The sequence below is a fragment of the Misgurnus anguillicaudatus genome, chromosome 6, assembly GCF_027580225.2.
Source record: "Misgurnus anguillicaudatus chromosome 6, ASM2758022v2, whole genome shotgun sequence".
In the NCBI taxonomy this organism is placed as follows: Eukaryota; Metazoa; Chordata; class Actinopteri; order Cypriniformes; family Cobitidae; genus Misgurnus; species Misgurnus anguillicaudatus.
The window spans coordinates 675433-696065 of NC_073342.2; the positions used below are offsets into that span (position 1 = coordinate 675433).

General features: G+C 39.5%; 1 protein-coding gene and 1 long non-coding RNA gene across 8 annotated transcripts in view; one reads left to right on the forward strand and one right to left on the reverse strand.

Annotated features, from left to right (window-relative positions):
* pamr1b (peptidase domain containing associated with muscle regeneration 1b) overlaps window positions 1–20633 on the forward strand; it is a 174404-nt gene that overhangs the window by 36684 nt on the left and 117087 nt on the right. For 4 of the 7 annotated variants that reach the window (XM_055192301.2, XM_055192300.2, XM_055192299.2 and 1 more), the window contains exons 4-6: window positions 842–956; window positions 14286–14503; window positions 17624–17731. In XM_055192301.2, coding sequence (XP_055048276.2) covers window positions 842–956; window positions 14286–14503; window positions 17624–17731 — 441 coding nt within the window. The remainder of the gene's footprint in view (window positions 1–841; window positions 957–14285; window positions 14504–17623; window positions 17732–20633) is intronic. The other 3 variants (XM_055192298.2, XM_073868332.1, XM_073868331.1) reach the window with 3 other exon arrangements.
* Window positions 11780–13784, reverse strand: LOC141364223 (uncharacterized). Its single transcript, XR_012369854.1, has 2 exons — window positions 13590–13784; window positions 11780–13251 (listed from the first exon to the last, which is right to left on the reverse strand). It is a non-coding gene; the product is annotated as an uncharacterized lncRNA (long non-coding RNA).

The following is a 20633-nucleotide window of genomic DNA, read 5'->3' on the forward strand; positions in this document are numbered from 1 at the left end:
TCCAGTGTTAAGAGAGCACTTTACTTCCTGCTTTTTTCAAAACAATCGCATCTTAATGACGAAAGCGCACCGATAAAAGTACAATGAGTGCTTGCATATATATATATACTGACTATACGAGCATTTCTAACATTTGAACTAAACTCTACAACATAGTGGCTTTTCACATCTAGGATTGACAACCCCTGCACTAGAAAGAAATATTAAAGGCTCATAAGGAAAGAAAAATCACAGTTGGAATTATAAATACAACAATCTCATGGCAATTCGTTATTAGGTGGCTCACTTGTAATTTGTATGACCACATTCATATGTTTTTTAATAATTTGCTTTAATTGCTTTTGGGTTTAGGGTTGGGGTTTCAATGTTGTTGTTTTTCAAATCATTACTTCATATTCTTAGAATTATCTTATTAACACTTTGTACAAATTCATATGAATTAGCCAACTTGTAAAAAAACGTATGAATTCCTGTGAGATCAGGCTGATGTAAATAATACCTGACTCTTTTCAGCTTTATAATTGCATTGGATTGTATTTATTTAGCTACAAAAAGCACATGCATGCTTAAACTAATCCACAAAGGTAAATGTCTTCTGAGGCAACGGAGTGGGTTTTCTAAAAAAACATTTAATTTCAAATGTTATAAACTACAACTGTATGTGTGTTCATAAGAGATTTGAGGTCATGTTAAAAGCTGATCTCAAACAAAACATTACAAAAACCCATGGCTTCACCTCTGTAAACATTTAATCATTGTATGGATAACCTTTATAACCTCTATCCATGCAGATTTTAAGTCTCATATTTTGACAAAATTCTTTCACTGACTCCTATTTGAGCATGTGGAGGGGTGATTCATAGGAGGCAGGGTCACCTGGTGCTAGAGAGTTACCCAACTAACGCCCGCTGTGAATGGACACTGAGAGTGGACCAGCCATTTACCATTGATCTAAGGTGAGAATTTACAGTAGTAAAATGGCATTTTGTTTAAATAAAATGAACAGCCTGCTTGTGACAGGATCATGGCAGCCCTTATTGTTGTCTTGTTTTGTGTGTAGAGTCACATGGCCTGTGTTTATGTTTCGTGTACCTCATGCTCTCCTGTCTTTAGTCTTGACCCTGCCCCCTTGTTTCCTTGTTAATTATTCATTATTAGTTTATGCCCTTCACCTGTGTGTCCTTGTTCCCTGGTTTAGTTCTCCCCTATTTAATGCCATTGACTCTGATGTCTTGTGCCAGATCATTGTGTGTCTTTTGACATGTCGTGTGAGTCATGTTTTGATTCTTGTCATCGTTTACCCCCTTAAGAGTTTTTGTTATAAAATAAAAGTATTTTACCATGAGCTGTCTGCATTTGGGTTCTGTCCTCCACTCACATGACAGAACTCTCCACACAGACACAATACAAGTATACAGGGATGTCAGGACCCTGTCAAAATGAACTAGACATTAAAACAAAACAAGAATCTGACAGGATCCTGACACTGCTTTGAACAAACAACAGAAGCACTAACACAACATTTCAAATGTAAATGAATTAAGTAAAAATATACAGGCAAAACATGCTTCATTTATGAGATATTTTTAATAACTTGTTAAGTACCAAAACAATACCAGCCAAATTAAGAGACTGGAAATCTGGCAATTATATGTTTTAGTAATAAAAATTATCTACATAAAAAATCTTAAGCTTAAACGTGAGATGTCATGCATAGGCAAAAGGCAGTTAAAGAAAACACCACTGTTTTTTGAAGTAAGTATGGTAGCACAAAATAAAAAATTATAATTTAATAATACTTTCACATTTAAATATTGTTTTGTGGATTATTGTGGATTAAATGTATAAGATGACTTTCATTGCCATGGATTTTATCTGGTTACAAGAACAGGTAGGACATGGATTTAATTGCAAACTGTTATAATGATTCTATGTGTAATCGTGCTACATGTACCGCTGTCATGGTTTTCAAGTCAACTAGTGCAACTAGTGGGCAGTCCCAGTCTGCCACTGACAGGGTGGCACAAAGTGAAAAATATGAATTATGAAAAGAAAGAAAAATAATGTTACATGTATTTATGATTATTTATTGCTTAAAGTTATGGCAGCAAAGGCAGAACTCCCGAACTAAATTTGAGCATTCCAAAGCAAAGTCAAAGAGCGGTAACTGGTGTTGCAGTGTTCTGCCTTGGTTTCTTCTGGACTAAGTTACTGTTAAAGACAACCCATTATTTTCTAAAATAAATAAATAAATAAATAGATAAATAAAAGAATACTTACTATTTCAAAATACTTATCCACATAATTAAAAAGGTCTTGAATATCCCAAAAAATCAATAATTAATTTTTAGCCAAAACCAGGCCTTTTGCCTTTGCACGGCAGTATGACAAATAACACAGAAAGCCAAAAAATGCCTCTGCGTTTTTATTGAGGAATATTCAATTCAATTCAATTTTATTTATATAGCGCTTTTCACAAGTGTTAATTGTTGCATAGCAGCTTTACATGAGAAGATGTAGAGGAGAACACAGAAAATCAATAGATAATATAAGAAGTAGAGATAGCGGTTAAACCGTACAAGCGAGCATATTAATAATGTAACGTATACAGTAAAGTGCTAAGTTAAGCCAAAGTTGGCTTACTCTCCCTGGGATTAAAAACCCTCTAGGAAAAAAAACCCAATGGGAAAAAGTCCTAGAAGGACAAAAACCCTTGGGAGGAATTAATATATATTTATATATATATATAAAAACGGTAGGGATAGGAGGCGGGTAAGCGAATTAAACTGGTTTAGCCGGTGGTCGTTGGTCGGGCATCGGCTGGTCATCACGTTGAAGGACAGCCAGTGGATCAGTGATGCAATGATCTTCACAGCAACCGGAACTGGGTCTGTTTGTCTCATGGTCCTCGTGGTTGAGGACGAGACAGGGAGAGAAAAACAGAATTCTATTAGCGTAGGGGCCGTTCAATTCAATTCAATTCAATTCAATTTTATTTATATAGCGCTTTTCACAATACTCAATTGTTTCAAAGCAGCTTTACATTAATAGAAGCAGTAAAAGCACAGAAAAATGACAGATAGTACAACATAATACACAATAGCATAAGCTGTCAAATTTGCTGAGGCTATGACTCGACATTATGAACGAGCGTATTACTAATGTAACGTCTAGGAGAAGATGCTAAATTAAGCCCAAGCAGGCTACCTCCCCGGGTTAAAAAACCCCCTAGGAGAAAAAAAACAAAAACCCCGGGTTGTTGAGCCGAGGAAAAAAAATAAAAAGTCCTAGGAGGGAAAAACCCTTGGGAGATATATATGTATATAAACACATATAGACGGATAAGGAGATTAAGCGGGGATTAAGCGGGGTTTAAGCGGGTTCTGCCGGTGGTCGTTGGTCAGGCATCAGCTGGGCATCACAGTGATGGACGACCAGTAGATCAGAGGTGAGTCGACTTTCACATCTACCGGAACTGGGTCTGTTTGTCCCATTGTCCTCAGGGTCGAGGACAGGACAGGGAGAGAAAAACAAAATCATATTAGCGTAGGGGCCGTTCACATGTAATGCAAGTGTCACACAGTGATGTGGTTTAATCAGCTTAGTTTCAGACAGACTAACTATTGCGGCATAATTATATTATCCACAGTTGAGGATTTTGCAAATTGGGGGCCCACTGCGACGCTATATATGGTAACTAAGGGTCACCTTCTGATTTTTAAGAGAAAGAGAAAATGAAACCTGTCGACCCGTTTGACTAAGGCCTGTAACCCCACTATCGTCGTTAATGCAGGTTCAGTGGCAAACGGGTCTATATTGCATGCTATTTACAAGATCATGAGAAAACGCCAACATCGCAACCTGACCATACGTGCCAACCCGTTTGACTAAGGCTGGAGGCCCCACTGTCGTCGTTAATGCAGGTTCAGTGGCAAACGGGTCTGTATGGCTTACTATTCACAAGACACAAAAAAGGGCCAAAATCGCAACCCGACCATACGTGCCTACCCGTTTGACTAAGGCTGGAAGCCCCACTGTCGTCGTTAATGCAGGTTCAGTGGCAAACGGGTCTGTATGGCATAGTATTCGCAATATAAAGAAAGCGCCAAAAGCCCAACCCAACCATACGTGGCAACCCGTTTGACTAAGGCTGGATGCCCCACTGACGCCGTTAATGCACGATCAGTGGCAAACGGGTTTGTATGGCATACTATTCACAAGAACACGAAAGTTCCAAAATCGCAATCCGACTATACGTTAAGATAAGGTTTTTATTTATTTATTTGGTTGGTCTGTTTTATGACCGCGAGTGCTTTGTTCGGTACAAATAACTATTTCGAGTTAAGTACTTTTACTAGACAAATTATGCGAATGCTTTGTTGAAGAGAAAAGTTTTAAGTCTAGATTTAAAATTATCGACTGTGTCTGATTCTCGGACATCGGTTGGTAAATCATTCCAGAGCTTAGGGGCTAAGTAGGAAAATGACCTTCCACTTTTAGACACTTTTGATAGTCTAGGGATAATCAAGAGACCAGAATTTTGTGACCGTAGTGTGCGTGATGGATTGTATTCTGATAGTAATTCTCTAAGGTATGAGGGTGCTAGGCCATTTAAAGCTTTGTAGGTGAGTAGTGATATTTTAAATTGTATGCGATATTTAACTGGTAGCCAGTGTAAAGATGCCAGAATTGGGCTTATGTGGTCGTACTTTTTAGATCGAGTAAGTACCCTTGCGGAAGCGTTTTGAACTAGCTGAAGCTTGTTTACTTGATTTGCATGGCATCCCCCGAGTAGCGAGTTACAATAGTCTATTCTAGAGGTCATAAAAGCATGGATAAGCTTCTCTGCGTCAGATGTAGACAGTATATGGCGTATTTTCGAGATATTTCTAAGGTGGAAGAAAGCTGTACGGCAGACGTTGGCGATATGACTATCGAAGGATAAGTTGCTGTCGAACATCACACCTAAGTTCCTTACCGTGGAAGATGGCACCACAGTGCAGCCATCTATGTGCAACGTGTAATCTGACATATTATGTTTGTAGCGATTCGGTTCAATAATAAGTATCTCTGTCTTATTGGAGTTCAGCTTAAGAAAGTTATGTGCCATCCAGTCACTAACATCGCTAAGGCAGTCTGTTAGCTTAGAAAACGTGTGTGTTTCGCTGGGATGTGAGGAGATGTAAAGCTGGGTATCATCCGCATAGCAGTGAAAACTTATGTTATGTTTCCTGATAATGTCTCCTAGAGGTAACATGTATAACGAGAACAGGATAGGACCTAAAACCGATCCCTGCGGTACACCGTATTTAACCAGGGAGTGATATGACTCTTCCTCGTTTACATAAACAAAGTGATAGCGATTGGTTAGATACGACCTAAACCATGCTAGCGCCTGACCACTGATACCAACATAGTTTTCTAGTCTATTGAGTAAGATTGTATGATCTATTGTGTCAAAGGCTGCACTAAGGTCTAATAATATAAGAATTGAGATTTCACCACGATCGGATGTTAATAGGAGGTCATTTGTAACTCTAAGCAACGCTGTCTCTGTGCTATGGTGGGGCCTGAATCCTGATTGGAACTTTTCATATGTACTATTATTTGTCAAAAATGTGCGTAACTGGCTTGCCACTACCTTTTCTAATATTTTCGAAAGAAAAGGGAGATTTGAGATTGGTCTAAAGTTATTAAGCTCTCCCTGATCAAGCTGTGGTTTTTTAATCAGCGGTTTAATAACTGCTAGTTTGAAGGATGTTGGAACGTATCCTATTTCTAGCGATGAGTTAAAGATATTTAGAACCGGGGTTGACACTACAGGAAATACCTCTTTAAGTAGTTTTGTGGGAACGGGGTCTAATATACAGGACGATGATTTGGATGACGTTACTAGTTTAGAGAGCTCTTCTATTGTAGTAGGTTTAAATGAATCAAGATGTTCGTGTGGTAGTCTAGTGTTAAGTGAACTAACGGGTAGAGTGGTGGCTGCCTGTGTAGCTACGATGTTTTCCCTTATAGCCGTAATTTTGTTAGAAAAGAAGTTCATGAAGTCGTTACTATTGTGTTGGAGTTTACTATTGGTTTCTGTTTGTTCTTTGTTTCTAGTCAGTTTTGCAACGGTGCCAAAGAGGAAACGAGGGTTATTATGATTCTCATTTATAAGCTTGCTAAGATAGGTAGATCTGGCGGTTTTAATAGCCTGTCTGTAGTGTTTAACACTATCTTTCCATGCTGCACGCCATACTTCTAATTTTGTGCTTCTATAATTTCTTTCCATTTTCCTAGTTGCCTTTTTAAGAGCTGCGGTGTGATGATCATACCATGGAGCTGGCGGCTTTTCTTTGATTCTCTTTTTTCGAATGGGAGCAACGGCATCCAATGTGTTAGAACAGACATTGTTTAGGTTTTCTATTACAATATCTAGATCATCACAGTTATCTGCATGTTTAATTTGGGACAGGTCTGGAAGAGTGCTAATAAAGCTATCTTTAGTGGTGGAAATTATTGTTCTGGCTAATCTGTAGCATGTTGTGGATTGAGTGATCCTATCTAGAAGTACAGTGTATGACACAAGGTAATGGTCAGAAACTGCATCACTCTGAGGTGATATTTTGATGTCATTAATATTAAGCCCGAGTGACAGAATTAAGTCTAATGTGTGCTTACGAGTATGCGTTGGCCCTGTCACGTTTTGTCTAATATTGAGAGAATTTAGAACATCCATAAACGCACGTCCCAAAGCATCTTTATGGTTATCCACATGAATATTAAAATCACCAACGATAAGAGCTTTATCTACAGTGACTACAAGCTCAGACAGAAAATCTGCTATTTCTTTAAGGAAATCTGCATGGTGGCCCGGAGGTCTATAGATTGTAGCTAAGGCAAAAGAGAGCTGTTTGTGGTTACGATCAGTTATTTCCATATTTAACAACATTAGTTCAAATGATTTAAATTTTAGTTCAGATTTTTGGTTTACTTTAAAAATTTTGTTGTATATTGTAGCTACACCACCCCCTCTCCCCTTTAACCTAGGTTCGTGTTTATAATAATAGTCTTGTGGGGTGGATTCGTTTAAACTAATGTAGTCGTCTGCTTTAAGCCAGGTTTCTGTTAAACAGAGTGCATCTAAGTTTTGGTCATTAATTATTTCATTAACAATAGGTTCTTTATTGGTAAGCGATCTAATGTTAAGAAGGCCGAATTTTAACATTCGAGGTTCATCTTGTAATGTATTGTTTTCTAATTTTATGTTGGTCAAATTTGTACGTGATGTGGCAAGCGGTGCTCTGTATTTGCTTGTTCGGGGAACAGATACAGTTGAAATGTGTTGATATTCTGGTAAGATCGACTCGAAGTTCTGGGATATATGTGATCTAGACATATCATGCCAGCTAACAGACGGACAGTTAAGCTGATCCGTCTGTTTCCTGACCTGGGCCCTGGATAGTCATACTATATCAGAATTAAGAATATTAATCAGATTTCTGGTGAGTATAGCACTTCCTTCTGATGTCGGATGAAGGCCATCTCGGGTTAGGAGAAATGGTCTACCCCAGAAATGCTTCCAATTGTCTATAAACCCTACATTATGCTGAGGGCACCACTTTGACATCCAGCCATTGAGAGACACTAATCTACTATGTGTTTCATCTCCCCGGTAGGCGGGGAGGGGACCAGAGCATATTACATTGTCTGACATTGTTTTTGCAATTTCACACATCTCCTTAATATTATCTTTGGTGATTTCCGACTGTCGGAGTCTGGTGTCATTTGTTCCGGCGTGAATAACAATCTTAGAAAACTTCCGTTTAGCATTAGCCAGCACTTTAAGTTTGGATCTAATGTCAGACGTTCTGGCTCCCGGTATACAGTCGACTAGGGTGTTTGGTGCCTCAATGTTAGTGTTCCTGAGTATAGAATCTCCAATGACCAGGGCACTTTTAACAGGTGTTTCAGCTAGTGTATTCCTTAGGGGATCGAATCTGTTAGAAAGTACCGTAACGTTATGGGTCTTAGATGGACGCCGTATATGACTATGCCGCCTGACAGTCACCCAGTTAGACCGCCGACTTGACTCTGATGTCGGAACCGAGCCATGTGTATTATGATAAACACTATGCGCGCTCGATACAGTATTTATAATGTTTACATTAGCATCTGATGTCGGAACACTATGTGCGCTCGATACATTGTTTGTAATGTTTACATTAGCATCTGATGTCGGAACCGAGCCATTAGTCTTTTCGCTCGATACAGTATTTACAACAGTAACGTTAGCGGTTTTGCTATCCTCAACTAGCGTTCGGATGCGCGATTCTAGTTCAGCAACCTTCTCAGTTAATCTTAATACTTCAATACACTTAGTGCATGTAAACCCATCTATGCTAACGGCAGAAGCTAAACTATACATGTAGCAAGTAGTACATGTTACAATAACAAGCGGAGTCTTACCGCTTTCATGCTGGGCGATGGCGTCTTTGTTTACCCGAACGCGCTCCGCGGAGCTGCATCGCGTTGGGGGTTTGGTTGTGGTACGCCTCAGTCGCCTGCGAACGTCTGGGTCCAGGGTGATGTTGGGCATGCTGAATCTGCGAAGGCCGGGCAGCGGCTCCTCCACAGCTTCCCGATCGCTTTCATGTTGGGCAATGGCGTCTCCGTTCACTCGCTTACGGTCCGTAAAGCTGCATCGCGTGGAGTACTCGTTTGTCGCATTCCTCGGTCGCTTGTGGACGTCCGGAGACATGGTGAAGTGGGCGCTGTAGCTCGCGTTGGATCTGCTCAAACCGATCAACTCCTTCGTAGCTTCCCGCTCAGGCGAGGACAGGTCAGAAAAGCATATATCAGATGAATCCGCCATTAGATCGGAAAATGCTAGCTTCAGTCGGCAGCGTTTGTTGAAGCTAGCGGGCTATATGCTAACACTGTGGGTGTTTATTAGTGATAAATAGTTTCACGTGGTAGTACTGCTCAATAATCCTCACGGTAAAGTATTCCTAGGTAAAACTTAATATATAAATAGGAATAAGATAGTAAAAAAAGGCTTTTAGATGAAGAACTCGACGGAGCTCCGATGCACGATCTGTTCCACAGACTCGTTCGCATGCAATGCAAGTGTCAAACATTATAGTGGTTCAAGTCGGCTCGGTTCCAGACAGGCTAACTATTGCGGCAATAGTATATTACCCATATGAGGTATGTGAGTGCTTTGTTCTAGACAAACTAACTACTGCGGGAAATGTACATTTACTGGACATTTTATGTGAATGCTTTGTTAAAGAAGAATGTCTTAAGTTTAGATTTAAATTGATCGACTGTGTCTGATACTCGAACATTATTTGGTAAATCATTCCAGAGCTTAGTGGCTAAGTAGGAAAAGGATCTACCACCTTTAGACACTTTTGATATTCTAGGTATAATTAAGTGACCAGAATTTTGTGAGCGCAGTTTACGTGATGGATTGTATTCTGATAGTAGTTCTTTAATATACGAAGGCGCTAGGCCATTTAAGGCTTTGTAGGTGATTAGTAATATTTTAAATTGTATACGATATTTAACTGGTAGCCAGTGTAAAGATGCCAGAATTGGACTGATGTGGTCATACTTTTTAGATCGAGTAAGCACTCTTGCGGCGGCGTTTTGAACCAGCTGTAGCTTGTTTACCTGATTTGCATGGCATCCCCCGAGTAACGAGTTACAATAGTCTATTCTAGAGGTCATAAAAGCATGTATAAGCTTTTCTGCGTCTGATGCAGACAGCATATGGCGTATTTTTGAGATATTTCTAAGATGGAAGAATGCTGTGCGGCAGACGTTGGCGATATGACTGTCGAAGGATAAGTTGCTGTCGAACATTACGCCTAAATTCTTAACCGTGGAAGATGGCACCACCGTGCAGCCATCTATGGGCAACTTGTAATCTGACATATTATGTTTGTAGCGATTCGGTTCAATAATAAGTATCTCTGTTTTATTGGAGTTTAGCATAAGAAAGTTTTGTGCCATCCAGTCCCTAATGTCACTAATGCAGTCTGTTAGCTTAGAAAACTGGTGGGTTTCGCTAGGATGCGACGAGATGTAAAGCTGGGTATCATCCGCATAGCAGTGAAAACTTATGTTATGTTTCCTGATAATGTCTCCTAGAGGTAACATATATAACGAGAATAGGATAGGGCCTAGAACTGATCCCTGAGGTATGCCGTATTTAACGGGGGAGTGATATGACTCTTCCTCATTTACATAAACAAAGTGATATCGATTGGTTAGATACGATCTGAACCAGGCTAACGCCTGACCACTGATGCCAACATAGTTTTCTAGTCTATTGAGTAAGATTGTGTGATCTATTGTGTCAAAGGCTGCACTAAGGTCTAGTAATATAAGGATTGAGATTTCACCACGATCGGATGTTAATAGGAGGTCATTTGTAACTCTAAGCAGCGCTGTCTCTGTGCTATGGTGGGGCCTGAATCCTGATTGGAACTTTTCATATGTATCATTATTTTCTACGAATGTGCGTAGCTGGCTTGCCACTACTTTTTCTAATATTTTAGAAAGAAAAGGTAGATTTGAGATTGGTCTAAGGTTATTAAGATCTCCCTGGTCAAGGTTTTGCTTTTTAATGAGCGGTCTAATAACTGCTAGTTTGAAAGCTGTTGGAACGTATCATAATTCTAGAGATGAGTTAAAGATATTAAGTACCGTGTCTGACACAACATGAAATACCTCTTTTAGTAATAAACATAATTTTGTTAGTAAAGAAGTTCATGAAGTCATCACTATTGTGTTGGAGTTTACTATTGGTTTCTGTTTGTTCTTTGTTTCTAGTCAGTTTCGCAACTGTGCTAAATAGAAAACGAGGGTTGTTATGATTTTCTTTAATAAGCGTACTGAGATAGGTAGATCTGGCAGTTTTAATAGCCTGTCTGTAGTGTTGAACACTCTCTTTCCATGCTGAACGCCATACCTCTAACTTTGTGCTTCGGTAGTTTCTTTCCATTTTTCTAGCTAATTTTTTAAGGGCTGCAGTATGATGGTCATACCATGGAGCTGGCGGTTTTTCTTTGATTCTCTTTTTTCGAATGGGAGCAACGGCATCCAACGTGCTAGAGCAGACGTTGTTCAGGTTTTCTATTATAATATCTAGATCTTCACGATTATCTGCTACATGTTTCATTTGAGACAGGTCTGGAAGAGTGCTAATAAAGCTATCTTTAGTGGTGGAAATTATTGTTCTGGCTAATCTGTAGCATGTTGTGGACTGAGCGGTCCTATCTAGAAGTATTGTGCATGACACAAGGCAATGGTCTGAAACGGCATCGCTCTGGGGTGATATTTCGATGTCATTAATATTGAGTCCGAGCGACAGAATTAAGTCTAGTGTGTGATTACGAGTATGCGTGGGCCCTGACACGTTTTGTTTAATGCCGAGAGAATTTAGAACATCCATAAACGCACGTCCTAATGCATCATTTGGATTATCCACATGGATATTAAAATCACCAACGATAAGGGCTTTATCTACAGTGACTGTAAGCTCAGATAGGAAGTCTGCTATTTCTTTAAGAAAATCTGTGTGGTGGCCTGGAGGCCTATATATGGTAGCTAAAATGAACGAAAGTCGTTTGTTGTTGCGATCAGTTAATTCCATATTTAACAGTATTATTTCAAACGAATTAAATTTTAGGTTGGATTTATGGTTTACTTTGAATACTTTATTGTATATTGTAGCTACACCACCCCCTCTCCCTATTAGACGAGGAACATGTTTATAATAATAGTCTTGTGGGGTGGATTCGTTTAAACTGGTGTAATCGTCTGCTTTAAGCCAGGTTTCTGTTAAACAGAGTGCATCTAAGTTTTGGTCAGTAATTATTTCATTGATAATTGGTTCTTTGTTGGTAAGTGATCTAATGTTAAGAAGGCCGAATTTTAACATTTGAGTTTCATCTGTTAATGTATTATGTTCTAGTTTTATGTTAATAAGATTTGTACGAGACGAGGTAAACGGTGCTCTGTATTTATTTGTTCGAGGAACAGACACAGTCGAGATGTGTTGGTACTCTGTTAAAAAAGGCTCTATGTGCTGGGATATATGTGATCTTGACATGTCAAGGCAGCTAACAGACTGATGGGTAAGCCGATCTGTCTGTTTCCTGACCTGGGCCCTGGATAGTCAGACAATATCAAAAGTAAGACTATTGGTCAGATTTCTAGAGAGTATAGCACTTCCTTCCGGAGACGGATGGAGGCCATCTCTCTTTAGCAGGTCAGGTCTTCCCCGGAAATGCTTCCAATTGTCTATAAACCCTACGTTATGCTGAGGGCACCACTTTGACATCCAGCCATGAAGAGACACTAATCTACTGTAAGTTTCATCCCCCCGGTAGGCGGGGAGGGGACCAGAGCAAATTACATTGTCTGACATTGTTTTTGCAATTTCACACACCTCTTTAATATTATCTTTGGTGATCTCCGACTGGCGGAGTCTGGTGTCATTCGTGCCGGCGTGAATAACAATCTTATAAAACTTACGGTTAGCATTTGCAAGCACTTTAAGTTTGTATATATTGTCAGACGCTCTGGCTCCCGGTATACAATCGACTATGGTGGCTGGTGCCTCAATGCCAACGTTCCTGAGTATAGAATCTCCAATAACCAGGGCACCTTTAACACATGTCTCAGCCGGTGTATTGCTGAGTGGAGAAAATCTGTTTGATATTAAAACAGGAACGTGATTTGGATGCCGAATGCGACTAGGCCGCCTGACAGTCACCCAGTTAGTCAGCCGCCTTGACTCTGAAGTCGGAACCGAGCCAAGTGTATTACGCTTAACACTAGGCGCACCCGAAACAGTGTTTGTAACATTAACATTAGCGGTCTTACTGTCCTCAACTAGCGTTCGGATGCGCGCTTCTAGTTCTGCAACCTTCTCCGTCAGCCTTACTACTTCAATACACTTAGCACATGTAAACCCCTCTATGCTGACGGAAGAAGCTAAACTGTACATGTGGCAAGTAGTGCAGGTTACAATGACAAGCGGAGTCTTACCGTTTTCATGCTGGGCGATGGCGTCTCCGTTCGCCAGACCGCGGTCCGTGAAGCTGCATCGAGATGGGTGCTCGCTCGTTGCGTGCCTCGGTCGTCTCCGGGTGCCTGGAGCCAAGGTGATGTGAGGCACGCTGTACCGCCTGGTGCTAATGCCGGGACACAACTCCTCCACAGCTTCCCGCTCTGGTGAGGAAAGGTCTTAAAAACATACATCGGATGAGTCCGCCATTAGATCGAAAAAGAAGGCAGATTTACAGTAAACAGACAGTGAGCAAGTGCACGTTTGTTTATGCTAGTGGGCTATATGCTAGCACTAGGTGTTTACTAGTGATAGATCGTTTTACTTATTAATACTGTTCAAAAATCGTCACGGTAAAGTATTCCTAAGATAAACTAGTACGTTATATTATATAGATAGGAACGAGATAGTACGAAAATAGGATTTAGATTATGAACTCGAAGGAGCTCCAATGCACGGAGCAGCGTTTCCTCGTTTGCTAATGCTACCGGGCTATATGCTAATACTGGGTGTTTACCAGTGATAAATCGTTTCACTTATTGAAACTGTTGAATAATCGTCACGGTAAGGTATTCCTAAGATGAACTAGTAAGTTATATTATATAGATAGGAACAAGATAGTAAGAAAGTAAGATTTAGATGATGAACTCGGCGGAGCTCCGATAACAGTGTTTCCACTCTCTTGCGTCTCTCTCTTGCGTCTCTCTCTTGCGTCTCTAGACCAAGACCTAATGAAAGTGCCTCAACTATCATCTAAAAACAGTAATTAAGTCACACATTGAAATAATAATGTGATCTCATCTCTCTGAAGTGTATTGAATTGTTGCCAGAGGATGGACCTGGTGTGCTCCAGAAATCCACAGTGCTGAGTTTGTGTTTATTTCCAAAACAAATTAGAAAAATCTTTCAAACTCAAAATGTCCAACAGCAATTTAATGTTACTGTTACAGTGTTATAGAGCCAGGAAAACATTATCATCAGAAAACAAAGCAGCGTTTGTTTAAAAAAAACATGAACACTGACTAACGAGAAACAGTGTGTCATTGAATTAGTCACTGAATTAAATGTTTAATGAAAAAATATTAGAAATAAAAATAGAAACGGTCAAATGGGGGAAAATGTAGAGATAACTGACAATATTTGAAAACAAATTATTGTTGCATGGGAGTTTAAACTACATAAATAGGCCAATGTTTCATTCTCTCTCACACAGGTTTCTGATGCTGAGCGTGGAGTTTGATTACAGCTGTCAGTATGACTATGTGGAAGTAAGGGATGGAGACAGCTTGAACTCGCGTGTAATTGGTCGCTACTGTGGAAATGAGATACCTCCTCCAATTAAAAGCACTGGCGATTCTCTCCACATTCTGTTTGTCTCTGATGGTTACAAGAATTTTGATGGGTTTTTTGTCACCTTTCAGGAGAGCTCAGGTAGGAAACCATAAAGACAATATTATATCAAGTATTATATAATTAACTATATCCTCATCCAACCCCTAGAAGGTTTTCGATGTCTCACTGAATAAACACCTAATTCACCTTATCAACTTGATAATATACTAGATAGAAAAACATTTTGTAAGGAGAACTGTATTTATAAATTTTGATTACAAAACATAATTACATTGCCGATAAATAATTACACACTTCATGGGCACTACTTCAGTGAATGAGCATTAGTACCTTTAGCATTTTTCCTAGACCTAGAGACTAAGAAAAGGGAATTTCCCACTCATACTAAATTCATAAACACCACAGATATAGTCATATTATGTATTTCAGTGCAATACCTTAAAAACCTGTGGTGAAAATCAAGTTTTTATGGTTGTTTATATGTCTATGAGGAGTTTTTAATATGGTACAAACCATGTACGAATTAATCATCAACAGCAAAAGTATTTTCGCTATAATTTTTTTTAAAGTTTTTTTCCAAAGACTCAAAACTACGGTTTGTAATCGCCTCAGTTTCCTACGTCGCAAATCACCAATCAAACACAGTTGAACAAGTGGATTAGGCATTCTGACCATAGATATGTATGGAAACTAATTAGACTCTGTGAAAAAGCGACTGCAGCACAACAGCTTTAGCTCTACTTCTGTGATGCTCACACATGCAGTGTGAATGCTCTAGTCTGTTAACATCAGTGCAAAAATAGTGTTGCAAACGTGCGGCTCACATATGCATTGTAAAACCCAACGATGTGTCTAAAACTGCCCAAATGTAGCATCTACAGTATGTACATATATATCTATGGTCAGAGGGACTTATTCGCATATTTATGGATCCACATATGTATATTAAAATAGGATAGGGTGTACAGTTACATTCAAGCTGTTTTAAAGTAGTAAGAAATTACTGTCACAGGAAAAACATTCACATACAGCGGGGAAGATAAGTATTTGACACATCAGCATTTTTATCAGTAAGGGGATTTCTAAGTGGGCTATTGACACAAAATTTCAACCAGATGTAGTCATCGGGGCAAGTGTTGAATCATGCAAGGAAATCAGAACATTTAAGTATACAGGTTGATTCATAATAAATAAAGGGAATAAGTATTGAACACACTTTATCTAGAAAAGCCGTTGTTAGTGATTATAGCTTCTAGACGCCTCTTGTATGGAGAGACCAGTCATCTGCATTGCTCATTCTGGCCCATTCTTCCACACAAATGGTCTGAGTTCAAATGGAGAGTTTTTTGCTTTTACCCATCATGAAGCCTTTCCTGTGTGCCTCCTGAGTAATGAGAAGCCTTTATAGGCCATCAATTTGGACTAAAGCAGCTGATATCAATTAGTACTGATAGGGGGCAAGGTACTCTCTCAATACTGACAGATTTCAGGTTATGCCATTTTGCACTGTGTTCTCTTTATGTGTTCAATACTTATTCACTGTGTTATTTCACTTTAACTAAACTTGTATACTTAAAGGGCGTGTTGCAGGTTAAATTGTTCAACGAATTTGTGCAATTTGCTTGTTGATAATAAACATTTGAACTGTTATCCATTGTATTTTATGTTGTTGGGTATCACAAAACAGAATATAATACGAAAAAGTACAGCGGTTTGCAATGATTCTCCTTTCCCCCACAACGCACTGTATGACCTCATGTTGGGGAGAGAATTTACCAAAGCTGCCTTGAGAGCATTGAGAGTGACTAGAGAGATGAGTAAAGTACAGTTCTGATAGCGCAGACCATGATCCTGCCTGAAATGGGTGTATGCTATCTTCAGCACAAACGGATTCAGGCAATCCTGGAAGCTGAGTGAGGCACGTCACATCTGTTCGCGGGGTAGACCAGGGACCAAAACGCATTTACAGTAGCGGAGTGCCAATCGGGAGAGTCAGGACTAATAATAGTTATACATTTCGAGTTACTGTCTGGCGGCGTGATGTGCGGCCGGTTCCCGCAGAGCACTGGTCAAACTGTGCAGCCTCTCTGCTCAACAAAGTATATAAAAGTGCTCAACCCGTTCGGCAGGTACAACCATGTACAGGATTTATAAAAATACGGTGATCAATGAGCGGTTCCTCCTCAAATGGCATAACATTTGAGATCATTTGATGTAAAAAGACGACGAACGCCTGTTTATTACAGTATGTATGCAGTCGGATCCGAGTGTGCTGCAGCTGCTGACCGCTGCTACTACGTAAAATGATCGTGTGATTCGTTATGATCGCATAAACAATATATCAAAGCATCCTTTTATTTCACAAAACAATATATTTTAGATATTATTTGATAGACTAGTAAGTGTGGATTAAAGATGTTTAAAAATCTAGCCTGCATGGTGGTCAGGACATGAATGGATCAAATCAGCAGATTTGCAAAGTTTTATTTATGTCCACATATATCAAATAATAATTAGCATGGTAACTTTGCAGTATACCACATTATATATTTCCTACTATGTATATTTGATTTCCATATTATATACGTAAGTATTAAACTGCAATAAATGTCTCATCTATCTCTATGGCTCTGGCTGAGGCTTTCTCCACTTCTCCCCAACGTCACGACATCGCCGAATTGCGTTAAAAAAAACTGTTAATACAAAAAACGTCTTTAAGACCATTTTTGAGACATTTTAAAAATTATTTACATATCTTGAGTGATTTATGTACCCATTAATCGACAGTGGTGGTTAACCTGCAACACGCCCTTTAAATGTTCTGATTTCTTTGTATGAATTCAATGTTTGGCTTGATGGCTACATCTGGTGGAAATTTTATATATATATATATATATATACGGCCTAAATGCTTTATTCTGATTGGTTGAGAAATGTTCCATGGGTGTTGATTATTTTCCTGCTAAATGCACAACTGACCTGTCTTAAAATAACCACCAGAGCAATGTTTAACCATGGTATAAGCAGAATGATTGACTCAAGTTCTTTGAATTATTTGAAAATAATACACACCAGCATTAACATCTTGGGTGTGCATTATTTTCAAATAATTAGACGGGCCGTCGTCAATTATTCCTTACTAATTTAGCAGCCGTCGCCAATTATTCCTTACATGTGTGTGTGTCTGTATGTGTATAGCATGCATATCCTCTCCATGTTTTCATGATGGCACCTGCATCGCAGAGTCCTCACACTCTTTTTATTGCACCTGTCTGGCTGGATATACTGGCAAAAGATGTGAACATGGTAAGTACAGTCCCCTGAAAGAATTACTGATTTGGTGATAAATTTACAATTAAAATGGATCCCTAACCACATACAGTTGCAATCAGAAATATTCAATCCCCAAAGAGTTTTAAGGATTTATAAATAAAAATCTTTTCAAAGCAAGACAGCTACAGGATGACCTGATGAAGGCTGGTACAAGTGCTTCAGTGGCAATAAGACGTGCACTGAATAAGCAAGGACTTCATGGCCAGACCCCAAGACGCACTCCACTCTTGACCTCAAGGAACATCAGGAGTTGAGTAGAATATGCCAGGAGGAATTTGGATAAAACTACAGAGTTCTGGGAGACAGTTCTATGGACTGTTGAAACCAAACTGGAACTTTTTGGACATATGGACCAGCGGTACATCTGGCGTGCAAAAGGTCAGGCTTATGACCAAAAGAATACCATCCCCACGGTCAAGCATGGAGGTGGGGCATTGATGATGTGGGGCTGTTTTTCTGCTGCAGGAACTGGCAATCTACCTGGCATCATGGATTCACAGAAATACCAGGTAATTTTAAAGAAGAACGTGATGCCTTCTGTTGACAAATTAAACCTTGGTAATCATTGGATCGTCCAGCAAGACAATTATCCCAAGCACACCTCCAAATCACCTAAAGATGGGTTGGGGAAAAGATGCTGGAGCGTCCTTCTTAGTCACCAGATTTAAATCCAATTAAATCTTTGGTGGGATCTGAAGAAGGCAGTTGCAGCATGGAAGCAACAAACATAACTGAGTTACAGACTTTCGCATGTGAAGAATGGGCAAAGATTCCAATCGAGAGGTGAAGAGAGAGCTTGTCAGCACTTATCAAAACCGTTTGTTAGAAGTTATAAAAAATAAAGGACACTCCACAAGGTACTGAAGCTGGGGGTTGAATAATAATGCACATGCTCATGTGTTACAAGAGTTACAATTTTAATTTGAACTTCAAAGTTAAGTCAACTTCTGTTTTCAAAATAACTTGTATGTATCAATAAACATTTTTTATTTCACAAGTTTTTTTCACCATTGATTTTCATTATCTTTTATCAACATCACTATAATGTATTTTGAGATGAGGGGGTTGAATATTTCTAATTGCAACTGTGTTCTGATTAAGAATGGTCACATTTACATTTAGGCAACAATAAAGTGATTTGTCACAGGGAGGCAATAGTACAAAAGATGCTAATACCAAGATACAAATTATCACTACTCCGAAACAATACCTGTTGAGAGAGAAAGAGAAAGTTAGGTTTTTTTTTAGATAAAAGATAGTAGAGATAAAAATGTGGTCAATATCTATGTCAAGTATATTTGGAAAAGATTGGTTTTTAATTGTTACTTGAATGTTGCAAGAGATGTGGCTGAAAGGATTGTAATAGGAATATCATTCCACCAGCAGGGAAATGTTTTCTAAGCAGGCTTAGTGCTGCTACGGTGGGATCATCTGGGTGATATGAGAAGAAAATCTGGGTGTCATCAGCATAGCAGTGGTAGGAAAAGCCATGTGCTTGTATGATAGGTCTAAAGGATGTTGTGTAGATTGAGAAAAGAAATGGACCAAGCACTGATCCCTGAAGGACCCCAGTGACCATTTGGTGAGCTGTGGACAGCACACATTCCACGACAACTTGAAGGATCTTTCTGAGAGATAAGATTTGAACCATTAGAGGAGAGTACCTGTGATCTCTAGCGATGATAGGTTGGCCAGCAGGATCTGATAATTTAGTATCAAGGGCTGCTGACAGGTCTAATAAAATCAGAATCGAGGATTTGGATTTTGCCTTAGCTAGCCATAATGCTTCCATGACCAATAGCAATTGTCATCGAGTAGGTCATTCTGAGATAGAAAGGAAGATACCTAGTTGAAAGCAGCTCTCTCAAGTGTTTTTGCAATGACAGGAAGGAAAGAGACGGGTCTATAACTGTCAGTAAGAGAGGGGTTCGGCGTTGCTTTTTTAAGCTATGGAGTGACCAGTGCCTGCTTGAAAGTATTGCACTGAAAGTGCTGGTGGGCAGAGAGGTGTTGGTGATATGTGTGAGTGCTGGTGTGAGCATGTCTGAAATGGCCTGTAATAAAAAGGGATTGAGTCAAGGGGGCATAGGAACTTCAGTGACAGTCAGAAAAAGAGGAGAAGTGGAAGTCAGATGTAAATGTAATGTATTTTGAGGTTTGTGGCGAAGAAAATTGGTTACTGATAAATGATGTTTTAAAAAAGTCAAAAAGAGGTTTATTACGGTATTTCTCAGTTGCTTGGGCGCATTTATTGAAACTGTGCCTCAAGTTCTCGGGGCAGAAAAGCACGGTTTCATAGCATCTCGCCCAATACTCCAAACATCATATTTTCACATCGAAATTGGATTCTGCACTCAAGGCCATTCACTATTACTGAAAAACCAGACTTTTCCCTCAGACAACACACACAAGCTTTCAAAAACACACACAGTACAACATAGTATTACACACCGGTGCAATAAATTCAAAACAATATATCCAAAACAGTTGCTTGTGGTTCTCTCCCTCAAAACTTGACCAAAAAAGACACAATCAATGTATGCATTAGCACATTTTTATTCATTCATGTGCTACACAGCACAACTATGATTTAAAAGAAGTATTCCTCCTCGGCACCTGTGTTTGTTCTGGGTCGGGCCGGAGGGTCTCATCCACATCGCGGGCTGTTGGTCCTAGCCAAACAGCGAAGGTAAAATCCTCTTGCATGATCCACCCCTGGCATTCATCTACTGATATGTCAATCTTTATGGAAGGCAATTTGATGCATTTCTTTATTCCAGTAGCATAGTCCAACAGTGTATGCAAACTATAGTTACTGTACAGAGCAGTCTTATTGTAAGTTCATCTGTCTGTTTTCCTCCCTGGGGGCTCTGGG